Here is an 18,738-nt window from a genome sequence, read left to right as displayed (position 1 = left end):
AAGCCAGGATAACATAGACTATTTATTTTGAACTATTATCTCCGCAGACTTTATTGGATGCAGATAAAGCAAAACTTATGCAGAAAATCTTATTCGTTCTCAGTCTGAAATATGAAGGATATGGAGACAACGAACAGTATTCAATATCAAAGTCCATGAAACAGTACAAAATAGGAGCAGAGCAGACACGGACGAGGACCTTCAAAACATCAAAGGTGGGATCAGGTGTCATGGAGTAGTGGGCATCCCCTGCCGACCGGTCACACCCGCCGTGTGCTCCTTGTCATGATAGGAAAATAACGGGAAAATCCGTCGTCAATTCAGTGAATAAATAATGGACTAATAGTTAGTATGAAAAACGTCAGTCAGCATTTGATTCAATGAGGTCTGAAATTATCGGATCCGGCAAAACGATCATTACGTTTTTGACGTCATTTCAATTATGACGTCACCTTTCAAAAAGAATGTCGCCTTTTGGTTTCTTTATCTGTTTTTGTCACCTATGTTTTCTTTCTGTATTTTGTAAAAAGACTAATAAACAGGTAAACTTTTTATAATGAATTTTTTTGATAACTTTTAAATTGGTAACAAGCTTAAGGAGTTTATATGTTGCATAACTTTTTTCATATTAACTCTTTTCAAGTGTTTTTTCGCTTATATGTAGAACGTGGACATACTGGAGGATGATCCTGAAAATGCCAACAAAGTGATTCCATTTCCGGAGAGTTTCACCAGACTTGTGAACGAGCACATAAGAGATTCCCTGAATGCCCTCTCGGTTCAAGAAGCATCGCGTTATACAATAGACTGCAGTAATTACGTCACAGATAAGATAATAAGTAATTTTAGGCAGTCGAAATTTCGATGGGTCCATAATGGAATGCGGCTTTCAACTGATAGAGGAAGAATTGTGCATAAAAAGGGTGAACTAACTTTTAGAAAGATACTGTTGAAGGATGGCGGCACGTATCTTTGTCAAATAGAATATCAGCCATATTTAGTAAAGACAGTAGGCGTGTATTCACTGATGGTCAAACCACTCAGGCCACGCCCTAGAATCGTTAAGTATGGCAAAAGATTCTGTGTGCAGTGTAACAGTGCGGGTATTGGACACGCGTATCTGTATACAAAACGTAACTGGATCATTAACAATTCGTATACTGTGTTTCCAAACGGTATCCCGGCTACCTCTATCTTCGAAGACTGTGTAGATTTCGCGCTGCCCAAAATGACTGGCTTTTGGAAGTGTGTGACGTCTCAAGAATATTCAACAAGGGAATGGACAACTGCTTACTTCCAAATACAAGTGACCCGAGAGCCCTCTTTTTTAGGGAAAATTGAGAACTTTATGAAAGATAATTGGATTCATTTTCTTTTGATTTTTCTTGGCATTGGTTTGTTTCTTGTGTCGTTTTTGGTTGCGAAATTCAAGAAAGGGGTATTTTTGAAAGGTGAAAGTGCAGAAAAAACACCGTTGGCGATTACAGAAGAGGAACCCCAGCCAGAAAATGAACCACTTACAGCTGAAAATAATAGTGAAAACGAAATGTACTTTGATGAGCAAGAAAACTAAACCAAAGTGAACTTATACAAATAAGGATCATCTTTTTCACAGCAGAAAAAATAAAGTATATAAAGGATGAGGTGACTTGGGGCCCCCGGTAAATTGACAAAATATAAATGTCTAGATTTTGTTCAAATTTTTGCATGCAGCTAATCACTGATATGTGTACCTTTATAGAATACTATTTTAAACAAAAATAGAAACGTGATTTGAAAGATATAGAACCTTTATTGGGGTAGGGGTATCATGTTTACATCCAATTCCTATTGCGTTTTAACCACGCCCCACTCTTTGAAGCCCTTAAAATATACGAGCGCAGCTAGGTACAATTTTCTCCTTTAGCTGGTCACTGGATTTTATTGAAATCTACCTATTTGTAAAAGGAGAAAATTGTACCTAACTGCGCTCACATGCTATTTTTAAGAAAACTGTAAAATCTATCCGGCCTTTCGCATTATGAACAGATCGACGGAACTAGATTTTCTGACGTAAGAATAAATTCATATGCTAATCGAGGCACTGGCGATACTCTCTAACTGACCAATCAGCTAAACAAAATTCGTTACGAGTGAGTACCATAAAAATACTATGGAAACATGCTTGGAATTTTACTGCTTCAGATATTCTTTTATGCGTTTGAGTCACAGATTAGACACGGATCTACATATGTACAATTTCCGAGATTACAGTAAGATTTTCATACAGTTACAAACAATTTATAAATACATGACAGCTCCCAGCTAACACAAAAACATTTTAAAAATGTTTTTAAAACATTTTCAAAATGTTGCGAAAACATTTTTAAAAATGTTTTAATCACGTGATTTTGTATGGTTTTTTAAACGTTTTTAAAACATTTTAGTGAAATATTTCAGCAAAATGTTGTCAGAACATTTTCTTAAAATGTTGCAAAAACATTTTCAATAATGTTTTAATCACGTGAATTTGTATGGTTTTTTAAATGTTTTTAAAACATTTTAGTGAAATATTTCAGCAAATGTTTCTGGAACATTTTCTTAAAATGTTACGAAAACATTTTTGAACAATGTTATAATCACGTGATTTTGTATGGTTTTTTAAACGTTTTTAAAACATTTTAGTGAAATATTTCAACAAATGTTATCATAACATTGTTATAAAATGTAACAAAAACATTTTCAAAAATTTTTTTTTCACGTTTAATCATGTTAATTTGTTTGGTTTTTAAAACGTTTTCAAAACATTCACGTCGAGGTTACAAAAGTATTTTTACTGAAATTTTACTTTTCTCATGAAATAATGATATATTTATATTTTAAAAGAAATAAACACAAATTATATTTAATTTTCGAATCTTTAATACAAACCCATATTCAATATGCTAATCACATTTAAATTCCATTCTCGGTACAAGTTTCAATTTATTTTCTTTCAAGTCACCGGGGTTTTAAAGGGTGAAAACGGCGCCTAATCCATTCACTGAATTTTAAAAGAACAGAATCACAGAAATCCTATGTTCACAGTATAGGTTGAACAGAGCGGCGGATCTATAAGACTTAATTAGAATCACATACACTGAAAAGGCTGATAAGGAATCCGCCCCTCGGAACGAATAGCACAACCTGTAAAGATAAGGAAAGTTGTGTTTGTATCAGCGTTCTACATCTAATGTATCTTAAGATGATCAATGAAAATATACAAAAAATATTTTAAATAATTATATCAAATTTAAGTTCTTTCCTCATTTGCATTGAAAAAAGCAGAAAAATAATTACTATGACAATATTATTGAAGAGTAATAGTATTTACGTACACCTTTGCCTTCACCAAAGGCGGGTCTTTTGAATGGGGGAATTTGAAAATACGGATGATGCAATCAACACCATGCTGTAAAGAAATTTCATTTTTAAATCAACAGATTGTTTGATGATTTTAAAACATTCCACAAAGACAACGATTACTTGAATCAAGGATATAATTGTGTTGAAATATTCAAATCAAATACATGTGTATAACCTTAACGCTTTGTCATTTCTTAATGCTACATACATTTGTACAAAGTTATTGATCATGCACTGGTAGTATAAAGTCATTTTTAAATGATCTTTTAAAGTCTATGATAAAGGAATAATTCTTACCATTCAAAGTTAATAAATCCCGAGGTTATAATTGTTGTTTTATGGTGCAAAGTCTTCTCATTCAAATCGGCACGGAGTAAGCGCGCACATCTTGTTTACCAGAATTCAAAATTTGGCCTAGATAAGCTGCAAACCACTATACTCTGTAACGCGCTGCCCAGCAGGAAAATTGCATAACAGGTTATCATGACACTGAAACTGACCAGTGTGCCAATCCCTATCTAATGCCTCAGAGTAAAATCCTGGGAGTGGATCACAGATTTGATGAAGAACATTTTTAAAAAAAAATATTAAGAGTTTTATCAAATGCTTATGATTTTTTTTACATTTAATTATATTTTAAATTTTGTGTTTGCCTATCCTTTCATTTATTGATTTTTTGATTTGTTTTAATTAAAGGACTTTATATATGTCTGTTTATTCAATAAGCCAAAACTAGAAATCATTATAAAATACAGGAAAAAATCTTTCAATTAAAAAATTACTACAATTAATCATTTCAACACTATTCTTTCTATATATTCTTTTTTTTTCTTCATAAATTAAATTTTAGGAAAATCGCAGTCATACATTATTTGAATGTTATAAGAACAAATAACATTAAAAAATGTTGCAGCAATGAAAAATGAAGTCTTTAAAAAAAAGAAAACACATTAGGCCATTCCAAGTTTTTTCTATGTTTAGCATCTTCGTGCGCCTTGGTTTTTGACACCCTATGTCAGAAAAACCAAACAGAATCAGGAGTCCGAAAATTAATTATTCAGGTCAAAATTTGTGATTTCCGGCAATATTTTTAAATATTTGTATAATATTTCATTATTGGAATAGTTTCAGCATTTAATACCTTGATTTTGCTGAAGAAATTAACTTTCTTTATGAAAAATAGATAAATGAAATCATATCTTAAGACTTTTGAATTACGTCATTCTAATTACTATGTTTTTTTTTTGTTTTTTGTTTCTTGACATTTGTTTTTTTTTTTTTTTTTGCAAATAGGTAGCTAGGTTTTTGAAAGATGGGTGAACGCTAAACAGAGAAAAAACTTGGAATGGCCTTAAATTGAATGTTCTAAAATTATTCTCATAACATACTCTTAAAGTTAATAAATGAATTTAAATTGTGCCGCAATTACACAAATGTTTCAGGAACATTTTGAAAATGTTTCCAAAAAATGTTACAAAAACTATAAATGTTTCAATTGTAGTAAAAATAATTATTTTAGTTAATGTTTTAAATAAACATTTTCACTGCCTAGGCGGAAAAATATCCGGAATTTAATGTTTTTAACTAACAACGATATTAAGAATGTTTTAAAAATATTTTAAAAATGTTCCTGTCAATTACATTTTTTTCAGAAACGTATAGGCAATGTTTCCGTTTTACAGAAAAAGAATGTTTCATTTCATGTTTTAAGAACGTTTTTAAAACGTTTTATAAGATCTTTAATATTTGGAAGCTATACATACCCTTGGAATAATTTTAAGAAAAATGTTCCTTAAATGAATTAAGAATGTTTCAAAAACATTTTGACAACGTTCCTTCCAAATGTTTCAGAAACGTATTCATGCAATGTTTCAGATTTATGGAAAAGGAATGTTTCATTCCATGTTTTTAGAACGTTTTTAAAACGTAATATAAAACTCTTTGATATTTGAAAGCTAAACATACCTTTTGAAACATTTTAAAAACGTTTCAAAAATATTTCAGAAAAACGTTCCAAAAGGATTTAATCATAAGCTTCTTGAAAACATTTTTAAAATGTTTTTAAAATGTTATAAAGAGAAGAGGAAATGTTTTAAAAATGTTTTTAAAATGTTTAGTCTGAAATGTTTCGAAAAAACCTTTTTACAACACCAATAAAATGTTTTGAAAATGTTTTGTGCTACCTGGGAGTATACATTAGTTAGTCTGGTAGCGTGTTTAATTGGTGAGCAATTCGCTATAGGTCTACGCATATTCCCAAGTATCAGTGAATACAAGTTTCATGTGCATTTCTTGCCCTAAAAACCGTAAATGCTGAAAATACATGCGTATTAATAAGTACAAACAGACTTGACTGACCATTATAAAAGTCTGAAATGTAGAAAACTATGACAGGTAAATTGACCTAAACCACGTGTCTGTGATAAATTGTAAACGTAGTAAACCAGCATGTTTTGTTGTTCTGTCATTGGATTGGACAATGACTATGTGCGATATAATAACAATAGCCATATAAGGGCTTCTCGGACACGTATATTCCTCTTTTGTACTAAGACCCGCCCATTCTCTTGCCATAAAAAACATATTCTCACAAACCTGGCCTAATTTAGCTGTGATAGGGTGTAAAAAATCAAAGGTAATGCAGTTTTCCTTGCAATTAAAATGTGTCTGAACTATTGAAACTACTGAAAAGGCGTCGTATTTATTCACTCATGTTTGAAAACTATGGAAGGGAATTACCGCCAAAAGTCTATGTATCTTGCTTTTATTCTTATTCTGCCTACTTCTTTATGCTTTGTTATTATTGTAATTATATGTCACTTTATTGTTTTCATATTCGTCTTTATTACATTTCACTTTGACTTTTATCCTTCTTCATTTTGTCCTTACTTCTATGTTTCTTTATTCTTGATAAGTCATTTTATTTTCTTTGAAATTGATACAGTATCTTAAATGATTATCTCTATTACGAACGTTAACTCAATCACGCAAACAATGAAGCATATTCAATGAAGACGAATACGAGTTGTCCTAATTTAGTGCCGCATTATAACGCTAGGTGGCAGGGGTGTTCGCTAAGAGTGTTGGTAAAATTAGGTAAGCAAACCGGGCCGGGGTTATTCGAGTTTTTTTTCTAATTTTCTGCCTTAATACTTTTATCAATGGAACTTAGATTTTTAAATGAATGATGTTTGTTGTTAGTTCAGGTATGTACCCGATACATGCCATTCCCTCGGAAGTCTCGCTAAATGGTAAGATTTCTCCTGGAAGACTGACAACATAGTGATGCTTCCTTCGAAAGACTATGCAGTGGGACTTCCCCCGGGGTATAGCTAGTCTTCCGTGGGAAATCTCGATATAAATAGCAATTCCCCCCCCTTCATAGCAACCCCTCCCCGAATAGTTATTTTAATCGTAAAACGATGTTTATATATACATTACAAACGTTTTCAGTTTTTGAAGAAAAGTTATCCGTCCTATACACATGATACATGTATGAATAAATATTTAAATAATATCATTTTAAAAGTGCTTTATAATTAAATCATTTTAACAAATATGTAAACATAGATAATCTTCACGAGTACATATGGATAATGACCCCCCCCCCCCCTAGCTGCAGATTTGTAGCTCTCCGAAAAAATATATATTGATAGACCGGAGAGCTACAGTGCCACCCATTGAAAAAACTGTATATTTATTGCGCACAGAAAAAGTGCGCTCGCTTCTTGTTTATTTCTTCCAAATTCTTCCCTCAATTGCAAAAAAGGGAAGATTTAGAAAATCTCTCTCCTCTATCAAGTACTCTCGAAGTTGACATCTGAACGAAGCATATTGGACCGAATTACCTTCGAAACCAAAATGGCAGTATAAATAAGCGAAATGTTCGATGATTACAATATCAGCATCAGGAGGACTATTAACAACCATTATGACGAATGTTTTGTTGTGGAAAGAGTCAAAGAATATGTAAGGAACACAAGGTTAGTAAAATTTTGAGAATACAATTTTAGGAACACGGAGAAATAAATCGAAAACCGAGCGCACTTTTTTGTGCGCAATAAATGTACAGTTTTTAGCTCACCTGAGCCGAAGGCTCAAGTGAGCTTTTCTGATCAAAATTTGTCCGTCGTCTGTCGTTGTCGTTGTCGTTTGTTGTCGTTGTAAACTTTTCACATTTTCATCTTCTCCTCAAGAACCACTGGGCCAATTTCAACCAAACTTGCGACAAAGTATCCTTGGGTAAAATGGATTCAAGTTTGTTCAAATGAAGGGCCACGCCCTTTTCCAAGGGGAGATAATCATGAATTTGTTAAAAATTAATGGCATTTTTAAAAAATCTTCTTCTCAAGAACCGCTGGGCCAGGAAAGATGAAACTCATGTGGAAGCATCCTCAGGTAGTGTAGATTCAAGTTTGTTCAAATCATGACCCCCAGGGCAAGGGTGGGACCAAATTGGCCGACCCAAGATTTACATAGGAATATATAGGAAAAATCTTTAAAAATCTTCTTCTCCAGAACCACTGGGCTAGGAAAGATGAAACTCATGTGAAAGCATCCTCAGGTAGTGTAGATTCAAGTTTGTTCAAATCATGACCCCCGGGGCAAGGGTGGGGCCAAAATGGCCGACCCAAGTTTTACATAGGAATATATAGGAAATATCTTTAAAAATCCTTCTCAATTACCACTGGGCCAGGAAAGATGAAACTGATAGGGAAGCCATCCTCAGGTAGTGTAGATTCAAGTTTGTTCAAATCATGACCCCCGTGGCAAGGGTGGGGCCAAAATGGCCGACCCAAGTTTTACATAGGAATATATAGGAAAAATCTTTAAAAATCTTCTTCTCCAGAACCACTGGGCCAGGAAAGATGAAACTCATGTGGAATCATCCTCAGGTAGTGTAGATTCAAATTTGTTCAAATCATGACCCCCGGGGCAAAGGTGGGGCCAAAATGGCCGACCCAAGTTTTACATAGGAATATATAGGAAAAATCTTTAAAAATCTTCTTCTCCAGAACCACTGGGCCAGGAAAGATGAAACTCATGTGGAATCATCCTCAGGTAGTGTAGATTCAATTTTTTTTCAAATCATGACCCCAGGGGCAAGGTAGGGGCCAAAATGGCCTACCCAAGTTTTACAAAGGAATATTTAGGAAAAATCTTTAAAAAATCTTCTTCTCCAGAACCACTGGGCCAGGAAAGATGAAACTCAAGTGGAATCATCCTCAGGTAGTTTAGATTCAAGTTTGTTCAAATCATGACCCCCGGGGCAAGGATGGGGCCAAAATGGCCGACCCAAGTTTTACATAGGAATATATAGGAAATATCTTTAAAAATCCTTCTCAATTACCACTGGGCCAGGAAAGATGAAGCTGATAGGGAAGCCATCCTCAGGTAGTGTAGACTCAAGTTTTTTCAAATCATGACCCCCGGCCCTGGGGATAGGGTGGGGCCAAAATGGCTGACCCAAGTTTTACATAAGGATATATAGGGAAACCTTTTAAAACTTCTTTTCAAGTACTTCAAAGCTATGATTAGTGATACCCGGGGTAATTATATGGAATCATCCTCAGGTAGTGTAGATTCTAGTTTGTTCAAATGATGAACGCCTGGAAGGAGGGTGTAAATTCAAGCCCGATGTGCTCAGGTGAGCGCTGTGGCCCCTGGGCCTCTTGTTTCAATGGGTGGCACTGTAGCTCTCCGGTCTATCAATATATAATTTTTTCGGAGAGCTACAGGTCTGCAGCTACCCCCACCCCCCACCCCCCACCCCGCGTGGCACTGTGGTTACGGCGTCTGCTTTAGAGTCACGAAGTACAGAGGTAAGGAGTCGATCAATACGTCGTGGGTAAGAATCCCACTGTAGGACGTGGAGTTCAATCCATCGGATGAAATCTAGACCTTGTTATTCGAGGTCCCGTGTCGCAGTAGGTGCTGGCACGAAAAAAGATCCCTCACTGCTCAATGGCTATAAGTGCCAAGACGTATATAGGACAAATTTGCAGCTCTCCACCGGCAAGATGTGGCTTCTCCTTTTGAGTTAAAAATTCTCGCAAGGGACATTATACAATGTACAATCAAACCACCAAAGTCTCAATATATATATACTGACTTCCGGGTGGACGACCTCCTATGGGGTAAGTTTCGCCGGTAGAGGGCTGGGTGGCCACGAAACATTTTCCTAAACGTAACTTTTTACTACTGGAAAAGTTCAGCGAAAGGCTTGTTGCCCCCATCCCTCACCCTTTTTGTTGCAGTACTAATAGTCAATTCATATATTAAAAGTCATGTACTTATTGGCATGAGTAAAATAAGTTGACGACCCCTCCCCCCTCACCACCACCAAACAGAATTTTCGAGTTCTAAGACTTTTTAGCTCTCCTGGCTGATCACAAATACGATGCGTACTAAGGATATTTCTTTCTATATTGAAAATTAAGTGCTATTTTAATATAAAATATCAACGCTGAAAATAAGACCAGGGAGTTTCCAGTATGTCTGGATGCACGAAGCCTAGTTCCTACTTCCCCTACCATGCACAGATCTAGAGGGGGGTGGGGTGTTAGGACCCCCTGGAATTTACAAGGTTTAAATTAAAATGTATTTACTAAAGCAAGGAAAAAAAAGTTAAACGCTCCCTACGAAATAGGATTTTGACGTTTGGGCGAGTTTAGGTTTTTTTATGCTCGTCAAGAAATTTCTGGGATTGGACTTTTTTTTTTGGACTGGGGTGGACCCCCCCCCCCCCTTGGAAAAAAAATTTGATCCGCGCCTGACTACCCATATTAACGCTCCTCACTCCTTTGCAAAGCCCTGTCCCTAGAATCACGCGCATGAGCAGTTACTATCTGTCGTGAAATAAAGTTCAGTTCAGTGGAAGGTTCTGAAAAACAACCCAATTCATGAGGGTTAACTAATATCAAAATATTGAACATTTTTTATATCAATTAAACTGGAATTCAATTATCCAACAAATAATTAACTTTAAATGAGTTATATTTTTCAGGCGAGAGAACAGTGACGTAGCATTGTACGTTTTTGAAAGTGGGGAGGGGGCAACAAGAGAATAAATATTAAAGTACCCGGCTGAAAACAACTTGACAAGCGCAAAAAAAAAAAAAAAAAAAAAAAAAAAAAGGAAATTGTCCAAACTTGAAAATACTAGGCGTCGGAACCGTAGGGGGGGGGGGGGGGGGGGGCTTGGACCCACTTTTTTTTTTTCCAGAGATAGACTTAGTACAGACGTTCCAGCATAGGTTTAGACCACCCCCCACTTGCCATGGACACGACGCAGTATAGGTTTAAAATGGGAAAAGTGGTGGTGTATAGAAAAAAAAACTTTGGCACTGGAGTTCGAACCTAACACCCCCCCTAAGAAATTGAATATTTGAGTTCGGAAAATTGACATTCCTTTTCTTTTCTTTCTTTTCTTTTTTCTTTTTTTTTTTTTTTGCTTGTCAGGTTTTTTTTTGAAGGTCTTAAAAAATTCTTACACTTAGCCCCCCACTTTCAATTTGCTTCCGATGCCAATAAAATCCTATTTCGAAGGCGGGGTGAGTTTTGGGTTATATTCAACTTCTTCTATAGAATCAAATTCAATTTTTTTCCTATCATACGTACTACTAAAACTTATTTGACCCTTACTCTTACAAAAAGTGGGTCGGCCGTTCAATGAACATATTCAGTATAGTATAAAGTTATGTCTGAAAAAAGAGGCCGCTATTCCTTTGTGCCCAGAGAAAATAAATATGGAGTTTCCATTATTGGATCGGATTATTTGATCCGGCCTTCAGAAGTTCGATTGCTAAGGCGTTTTGAAGAATCTCAAATAACCCGACCTGGGTTTGGTTACCTAGTTTTACCGACACTCGTAGCGAACACCACACCACCTAGCGTTATAATGCCGCACTAAATTTTGACGGTTTGACAACTTCGATTAGTCTTCATTGAATATGCTTCATTGTTTGCGTGATTGAATAATTTATTTAAGAAACTGTTTAAGTTTAAAAGAAGGTAGAATGAATTTACAAGAATAAAGCAACATAGAAGTAAGGAAAAAATGAAGAAGGATAAAAGTCAAAGTGAAATGTAATAAAGACGAATATGAAAACAATAAAGTGACATATAATTACAATAATAACAAAGCATAAAGAAGTAGGCAGAATAAGAATAAAAGCAAGATACATAGACTTTTGGCGGTAATTCCCTTCCATAGAAAACTACCAACATCTTTGTAGATTAAATATAATTCGTCGTGGAAAAAGGGGCCCAAGATAGCAGTTATGTCACATCATCCTTTGATCTTGTCTTTCTGTCATGTTTATTAGTAATATTTATTAAAATCATTTATTTGTAAAAATCCAAGTCAAGCAATCTAGATAGCTGAAATTTGATTTTTTTTTAAAACTTAAACAATATATAAAAATCGCCGTCTAATAGGGTTGCGACGTGTTCTCAACATATAGACAGAATTTGGTTAAAGCCCTCATTACTTATTACAAGCATACCTGGTAATGCATTATGAAAATTCAAATTCAACTACTTGATTAAAGACTGCATTTATTTTGATTGTGCTAGCCAAACTCTCAGACCTCTGGAACAGGGATCACAACATTTACAATTTTTAATTCTGTGTGTGCTAGCAAAGAGTGGTCATCTAACATATGGTATCCAGCCCTGTTTCTTTTTCATACAACAATATAAAATTAGATGATAACCTATTATTGAACAATAAACTTCTTTTTTTTTTCAAAAAAGAACCCATAAAGTTACATAAGAAAACTGAACTAATTTGGCTATTCAGATAAAAAAAAAACACTTCATGGTCAAACGTCTATGTCAAATGCATGAAATCAACGCTGTACATAGTTTTCATCAAGTCTCATGGCAGCACGTGCCATATAGTTTTCGGAGATAAGGTGTTCCAACAAACCGTTGGAATTCCCATAGGTACCAATTGTGCCCTTGTTGTTATAAGCAGGCCTTTTTGTATTCATATGAAGCAGAATCTATATTTTAAAAACTTAAACATGAAAAGGAAACACTTGCTTTGACCATTAGTTATTTCTTACTTCTATTCATGGTTTCGATCAATTTTGGTGAATTTTTCAAGACACCACATAATACAGAGTCTAATACATACATCTGTTTCAGATTTGACCTAATAACAAAATTTTATGATAAACGTGATGATTTCTACTTTTCTATCATCAACTTTCCTAACTGTCCAAAACAGATAGAATAAAGTCATCTTTCCTTACTTTTTATACATTGTACTCTGAAGATGATATCAAAAGCTTGCTAGATATTGCATAACAATCTCTATGTACTATTAGTCTTTGATAACCAAGTCTTTCCGCGATTTGCTGAAATTTTAACTGGCACTAGTTATGCTGCTTTATCAGTTTTCCTCTAGTTTATCTTTGTGTTAAGCAAAAATTATTCAAAAACTTCTTTACGATATGAATAAAACACTTGATCCGGCCTTCAACTCGAAAAATAAATCAGTTTTAATAAATAAATAATATACATGTATAATTTTCGACGCGAATTCTAAATGAATACAATACAGGTCTGTCTTATCAGTATCATTCAAGTATTTGAATGTTTTACTGACTACAAAGTACAAACCCTATGACAACTGTACTTATTGTCACATTCCTCATTTATTTAGTAGAATAAAGTATAAGATTGTTAGGTCATCTAACTTTTTTTCAAATTCAAGACCATGCTCTGAGTGAATTCTGTGATAAATTTTAAAAATGAGACAGGGTACTGTCAAATAAATTGATGTTACATGAATTTCAACAGCCTCCTTTTTAGTCAATAAAATGGAGCAGAGGAACATTACTAATTTCAAATTTTATTTTTGTGAAATCAAATAAAAGGTGGGACACTTATGATGCATTGATTCACGTTCCAGCAACTCAATCCATGAAATCGCGTTTATGCAAATTTTCTCATTTTATAATAATCCATAACTCACTATGCTCATTATTTCTATATAAAAAAAATCTATTTCAAACACTTTGATTCAGTTAAAAATTGCTTTATATGAAATAAAATAATTTCATAATAACAAAAAACATTTTCAATAAATAAATCACAGCACAGCATCATGATCAGCATACATTTAATATATATTCAAGTAATCAGTTGTTTTTAAAGTTCTAGCACAGATAATGTACGAATGACAGCTAGCTTTGACTGATACTACTATAACAGTTGAACGGACATTTGAACATTCATAAACAAGCATATATAATATATCCAATAACAATTCCAACCGTAAATAGTTTAAGTGTCCTAAAATCATTACTATGAACCAACAATTGCTTACAATTACATGAACTAGGATATGGCATAAATGTCGATCGCTGAACTTTGGGTTTGCCTCGAACTTTTCCTTCTAAATCGTCCACCAATTCTTCTAGCTTTGCACTTTCATTTCTAACAAGTTGACCTTGTCGATAAATCTGTCTCACTAATTCTCTATCTCTAAAAAGGCGATATGCTGTTTGAATTCCGTCTCCTGTACTAGAAATAGATGACCCCATTTTGTCTTCCTCGGGGTCTCTCCGGGGTACACACAGTTTTAAATACAGGTGCGCACTACTGTACAGGTGTGATGTAGATATTTACCCCAACAACGACCTCAAAACTCCTAAAGTTAGAAAACTGAACATGAGTTCCCTGTTGATCGAGTCAAACTAAAGAGATAATCATGCGTAAACCTTTGATCATTTAGTGTCAAAAAGTTAGAGATTGAATATTACGGAAGTCCATTCAGGACCTATATCAAAAACTTTTTTCGAGTATACAGGGACGTAGCAACCGGGGGGGCCTGCCCCCCCCCCACTTTTTTCCCCAACATTACCTTTACTATAGTAAATGTTCATTGAAAGAATAGTTGCCCCCCCCCCCCACTTTTTACTATAGTATAGGGATATCAAGGATTGTAGGGAAAAAAATTGGAAGTGATAGTAAGTTGGCTTCGAAAAAGTTGGCTACCCCCCCCCTCCCCCCCCCCCCCCGCACGAAATAGGATTTTCGAGTTTGGGCAAACTTTTAATTTTCGTTTTTTTTTTTTTTTTTTTTTGCTTGTCAACTTTTTCAGGTAAGTAAAAGGAAATTTTCTCTGGTTGGCCCCCCATTTTCAAAAACGATGCTACGTGCCTGGTATAACACAAATTAACAGGGTAAATAACGAATTCAACAAGAGATGTTTGTAAAACATTTATGCCCCCCTCACCCAAATAATTGGAATATTTGTCTAAGTCCAAATGGCATATCTCTGTCTTAACACAGGAGTTCGCGTACCTATCAATTTTACCGATATCAGAAAATAAAAAAAATATGTAATACCTAAATTATAGGTATTGCGTATTTTTTTTATTTACTGAAAATCTCGGTAAAATTGACAGGTACGCGAACTCCTGTGGTCTTAAATGGCTTGATCGTATCCAAAACAGAACTTGACCAAGACCAAGGGTCGTACGATAAAATCTGTTTTCCAAATTTCATTTCAGTATATGCAACCTCTGCTGAGAAAATGTACTGAAACTGAAAAGAAACGACAGAACACTTCTCCACAGTTCATTACATATGTCATATTTGTGTGTGTTAATCATTTTATTTGTGTATATTGATGACATACTAGTATAAAGAGTGGAATTATTTCTAAGAACAACTAAGTGGTACGTATACGAGAAGTCTTCACTTCAGGCTATTTTAGAAATAAAACGTTTTATTGTATTTTTTAAACATTTATTTTCTTATATATGTACATGCAATTCCACTTCTTGTTTTACATTTAAATTTCATTTTTAGAGAAAGTATGAAGAATATAATGCAGACGGGTTACTTAAGATAAGTACATTTGCATATCAAAATACATGTATATTTATTAAATTCAAACTAGTGATGTATTCTCCAATAGACACTTCACAATTATTTAAAGTACACGTTAGAATACTCATGGGACAATAGCGGACGACTTCCATTGAAGCTTGTCTCCAAACTATCCTCTGTTAATGTCCCCTCAAAAAAGGAAACATGTCTATCCTCCTCGAAACTAGACGAGCAGGCGTCATGTGTGCTGTCCAAGTCAGCGGCGTTTTCGTTAGCATCGTCATCTTTATTTTCATCTTGGTCTTCCTCTTCGCCCTGTATGAAATCTTTTGTCTTCTCTAACGCTGCTTTTCCCGCCCTGCCTAGCTGCTTAACTCTTCTTTTTATCATCCCTTCTTCATCCGATTCATCATCAGATACTTTGCAGACGACCACATTTCCATCCTCGTCGGTATAACAGAGATTATCATTATTGTCGTAAAATCCTCTTCCGCTGTCTTCTAAGAACTGGTAAAGCATTCGTTTTTGTTGTTTGTCTTTTCGTTTCTTCCATTGCTCTAGTTTGTCAAGGAGGATAGCAGTAAGCATCATAGCCAGGCAAAAACACCCAATGACAAGAAATATTGTCAATTTGACGTTGTTCTTAACAAAATCAATAATAAAAGCTATTCCTTTAAGTGGAGGGAGTATTTTGACGCGATAAAAGGCCGTTGTCCATTTCCACCTATGTACAGGATCACGGACGACACATGACCAGTTTCCTTGCATGCGAACAGTGGAATCTTTGATGACGTCACTGTGTTTTTTCCTGGCGGGAATTTTTTGTAATGATGTTTTTGTCCCATTAAGATACCACTCTCTGACAGCTTTCGGATATAATAAACCCAACAGATGACTGTTACACTGTAAAGAGATTTTTTTTCCCTCATGAACGGGTGTTTCTGGATAATCCCCTGATTTCACATACAGCGAAAAAACGCCCACTGTCAACACCTTTCCTTTTGTATAATGTAATCTACACGAATAAAGCCCGGTATCTGTCGCCTTCAGTCCTTGTATGACGAGGTCCCCCATCCGGAATACCATTCGTTCTGGTTCCATTGTTAGATAGCCCTCATTTCTGACCCAGCGATAGGTGGCCCTTGGATATAGGCGGAAGATAGAACGAGTAACGGCCGTTTCACATTCAAGTTCAGCGCCTGCGCCTTCATCTTTTATGAATTCACTATGTGTTTTGTTAAAGAACTGCTTAACCTCAAGTTTTAAGGATTTGGGTAGGTCAGACTTTTTGCGACTTTTTAGTACTTTATTTTTGTATTTCTTTAAGATTTTCCACATGTTTTTGCCCTTAAATGAACAAAGACAAATAATGACACATCTCTACAAATCTAATAAGTTTTATCTAAAATATCTGTAAGTTCTTTTAAAATTTGATATTTTATATATTTACACATATGATCTTGATCATGTAAACATGGTAAGTTTATGATAGTTGTGTAATAAACATGTATAAGCATGTACAATTCATTGAATGACTAAAATATTTATATAATATTACAAGAGGCCCAATTAAAGGACCTATATAAAGGGTCACCTGAGTATAACACAACATTGTCCGAAATAATTACTTCTTCCAGACTTTTTCAGGATTTTGCTATATAGGGCCTACGTGCCAGGAAAACGTCGGTCAGAAACGACGTCATTATGAAGACTGGGAATTTCACCTTCTTCAATCGGAGTTAATTGTCAATACTCGCGGTTAGCAACTGCCAAGTCTCAAAAATAAACTGGAGAATGTCGCCTCCGTTTTTTTTTAAATTTAGTATATGTAGGAACAGAGAAGAAAACTTTCAAAGAAATACTGCATTTTCAAAATATAATTTTTAGAGCCCAAATTCCAAAACCCTGCCCTGGAGGCCATGAAATTCAAATTTGGGATAAAATAAATTGTCCTTTATACCCAGAGGCAGAGAAGTAGATTTTCAACTAAAAAATGTATGCAATTTCACTACATATACATAATCATAAGAACATACCGGTACCTATGCACCTAGTTTTTCTAAATATCGGGGGCGGGGGATATGCATTTTCACCATATGATCATTAGCCCAAGAACCGATGGCCGGTTCAACTTAGTTTGAGAAGTATTTTATTCATAATATACAAAGAGTACAATATGAATATGGATTGAACAGCAGGCCAAGGGCCTATATTAGTTCTCTCCTTCAACTTCTTGATGTCAAGGGGAAAAGAAGAATTCTAATTTTGATGGTTTAATTTAGACTAACCCTCAGGGCTCAGGCTCTTATGGGCAGGGACATGTAATGAAGTTCACATCTCATGATCCCCTTCACCCTTTGTAATGTTCTATGCAAAAATTGGTTGAAATTGTTTCAAACAGTTCCAGAGAAGAAGCCGAAAAAGTCTGCAGTTCATTAATTTGCATGATTGTTGACTTACACAGACAGACAAACAGACAGCAAAAAACGTCACCTGACTTGTCCTGAGTCCTCAATGATTCAGATGCCCCATACATATTCTCTTTAGAGAAGTGGACAGTCATTTTTAACACAACAGCTGCTCTACATGTATAATAGGCCTACATAGGAACTATAGGAGTATCTTCAGCATGACCAGGTGAATTTTTGAAAGGCACTTGTCAGTCTTGATTTTTTTATTTTGCTTATGCTGCTTGAATTGCATACATGCGGGGGAGAAGGGTGCAGTCCTAGGAATGAGCAGTTTCATCAATATACAAAATATTTCAGAAACAATTACCTTTGGTCTTTACCCTAAATGCATCCTGAAAAAAAGAACGAAAAGAACGAACTGTAACACAATGCATGCAACAAACCTGAGTTGGAATAAGCATGAAAAGTATCACTTGGATTAGAATACACATTTTCAACGATTCCATAATTGACATGACGTAATATCTGACGTAATTTATAATAAGAGATTAATTTGTACGAGTTATCTAAATAAGAAATTAAATTGTACGAGTTATCTAATTCTTAGTTTTTATTCTTATTTTCGGAATATCCATATTTGATTAGAATATGATGAAAAGAGAGATTATTCTGAAATGCCAAAGCTTAAAAATTATTAAAATCGTCATTAGAATATAGACATAGCATAAGAATATTATGTTATTAGGTGCCCTAATGAAATACGAAACTAAAATTTCCCGCCAAATTGATGGATTTTAATTTTTACCAACATGGCGGGAGCTGGGGATCACAGCAGATCGTTAAAGGAAGCCCTTGTAGAGAGCTTAAACGCCGTTTTATCACCAATTCATAATGTCAGAATATCAGGAGAGGAACAGGTTAAAGCATTAGAAGTCACAGAAGGTGAATAGAATCTTTCTTGTTCAGAAATATCAGTAGTTGTGTCACACGTGCTTTCTAGTCCGAAAAATCTTACGTTTTCCTGGCTTTTTTAAGATTTTGATATTTTACATGCCAGGAAAACGTCAGAACCGGCGCCATTACGTAAACTGGG

General features: G+C 34.9%; 2 protein-coding genes and 1 long non-coding RNA gene across 4 annotated transcripts; 1 reads left to right on the top strand and 2 right to left on the bottom strand.

Moving 5' to 3' along the window:
• Window positions 1–459: 459 nt before the first annotated feature.
• LOC134232868 (uncharacterized) lies at window positions 460–1,614 on the top strand. Its single transcript, XM_062714844.1, has 2 exons — window positions 460–542; window positions 665–1,614. The coding sequence occupies exons 1-2, from the start codon at window positions 465–467 to the stop codon at window positions 1,571–1,573; spliced, it is 987 nt and encodes a 328-aa protein (XP_062570828.1). The 5' UTR covers window positions 460–464; the 3' UTR covers window positions 1,574–1,614.
• Window positions 1,615–3,016: 1,402 nt separating this feature from the next.
• Window positions 3,017–3,926, bottom strand: LOC134232867 (uncharacterized). Its single transcript, XR_009984869.1, has 3 exons — window positions 3,682–3,926; window positions 3,357–3,430; window positions 3,017–3,165 (listed from the first exon to the last, which is right to left on the bottom strand). It is a non-coding gene; the product is annotated as an uncharacterized LOC134232867 (long non-coding RNA).
• An 11,245-nt stretch (window positions 3,927–15,171) lies between these two features.
• On the bottom strand, window positions 15,172–18,510 carry LOC134232866 (uncharacterized). 2 transcript variants are annotated; one of them, XM_062714843.1, is made up of 3 exons: window positions 18,089–18,510; window positions 16,228–16,581; window positions 15,172–16,137 (listed from the first exon to the last, which is right to left on the bottom strand). In XM_062714843.1, the coding sequence occupies exons 1-3, from the start codon at window positions 18,158–18,160 to the stop codon at window positions 15,334–15,336; spliced, it is 1,230 nt and encodes a 409-aa protein (XP_062570827.1). In that variant the 5' UTR covers window positions 18,161–18,510; the 3' UTR covers window positions 15,172–15,333. The 2 variants fall into 2 exon arrangements, with proteins under 2 accessions (XP_062570827.1, XP_062570826.1); XM_062714842.1 differs by having other exon boundaries at window positions 15,172–16,581; window positions 18,089–18,509.
• Window positions 18,511–18,738: the final 228 nt, after the last annotated feature.

The sequence above is a fragment of the Saccostrea cucullata genome, unplaced genomic scaffold (assembly GCF_032062105.1).
Source record: "Saccostrea cucullata isolate Sc308-1 unplaced genomic scaffold, CSIRO_AGI_Scuc_v1 ctg4225, whole genome shotgun sequence".
Taxonomy (NCBI): domain Eukaryota; kingdom Metazoa; phylum Mollusca; class Bivalvia; order Ostreida; family Ostreidae; genus Saccostrea; species Saccostrea cuccullata.
Note: the sequence above shows the minus strand (reverse complement) of the source record. Positions and strands in the feature narration are given on the sequence as shown.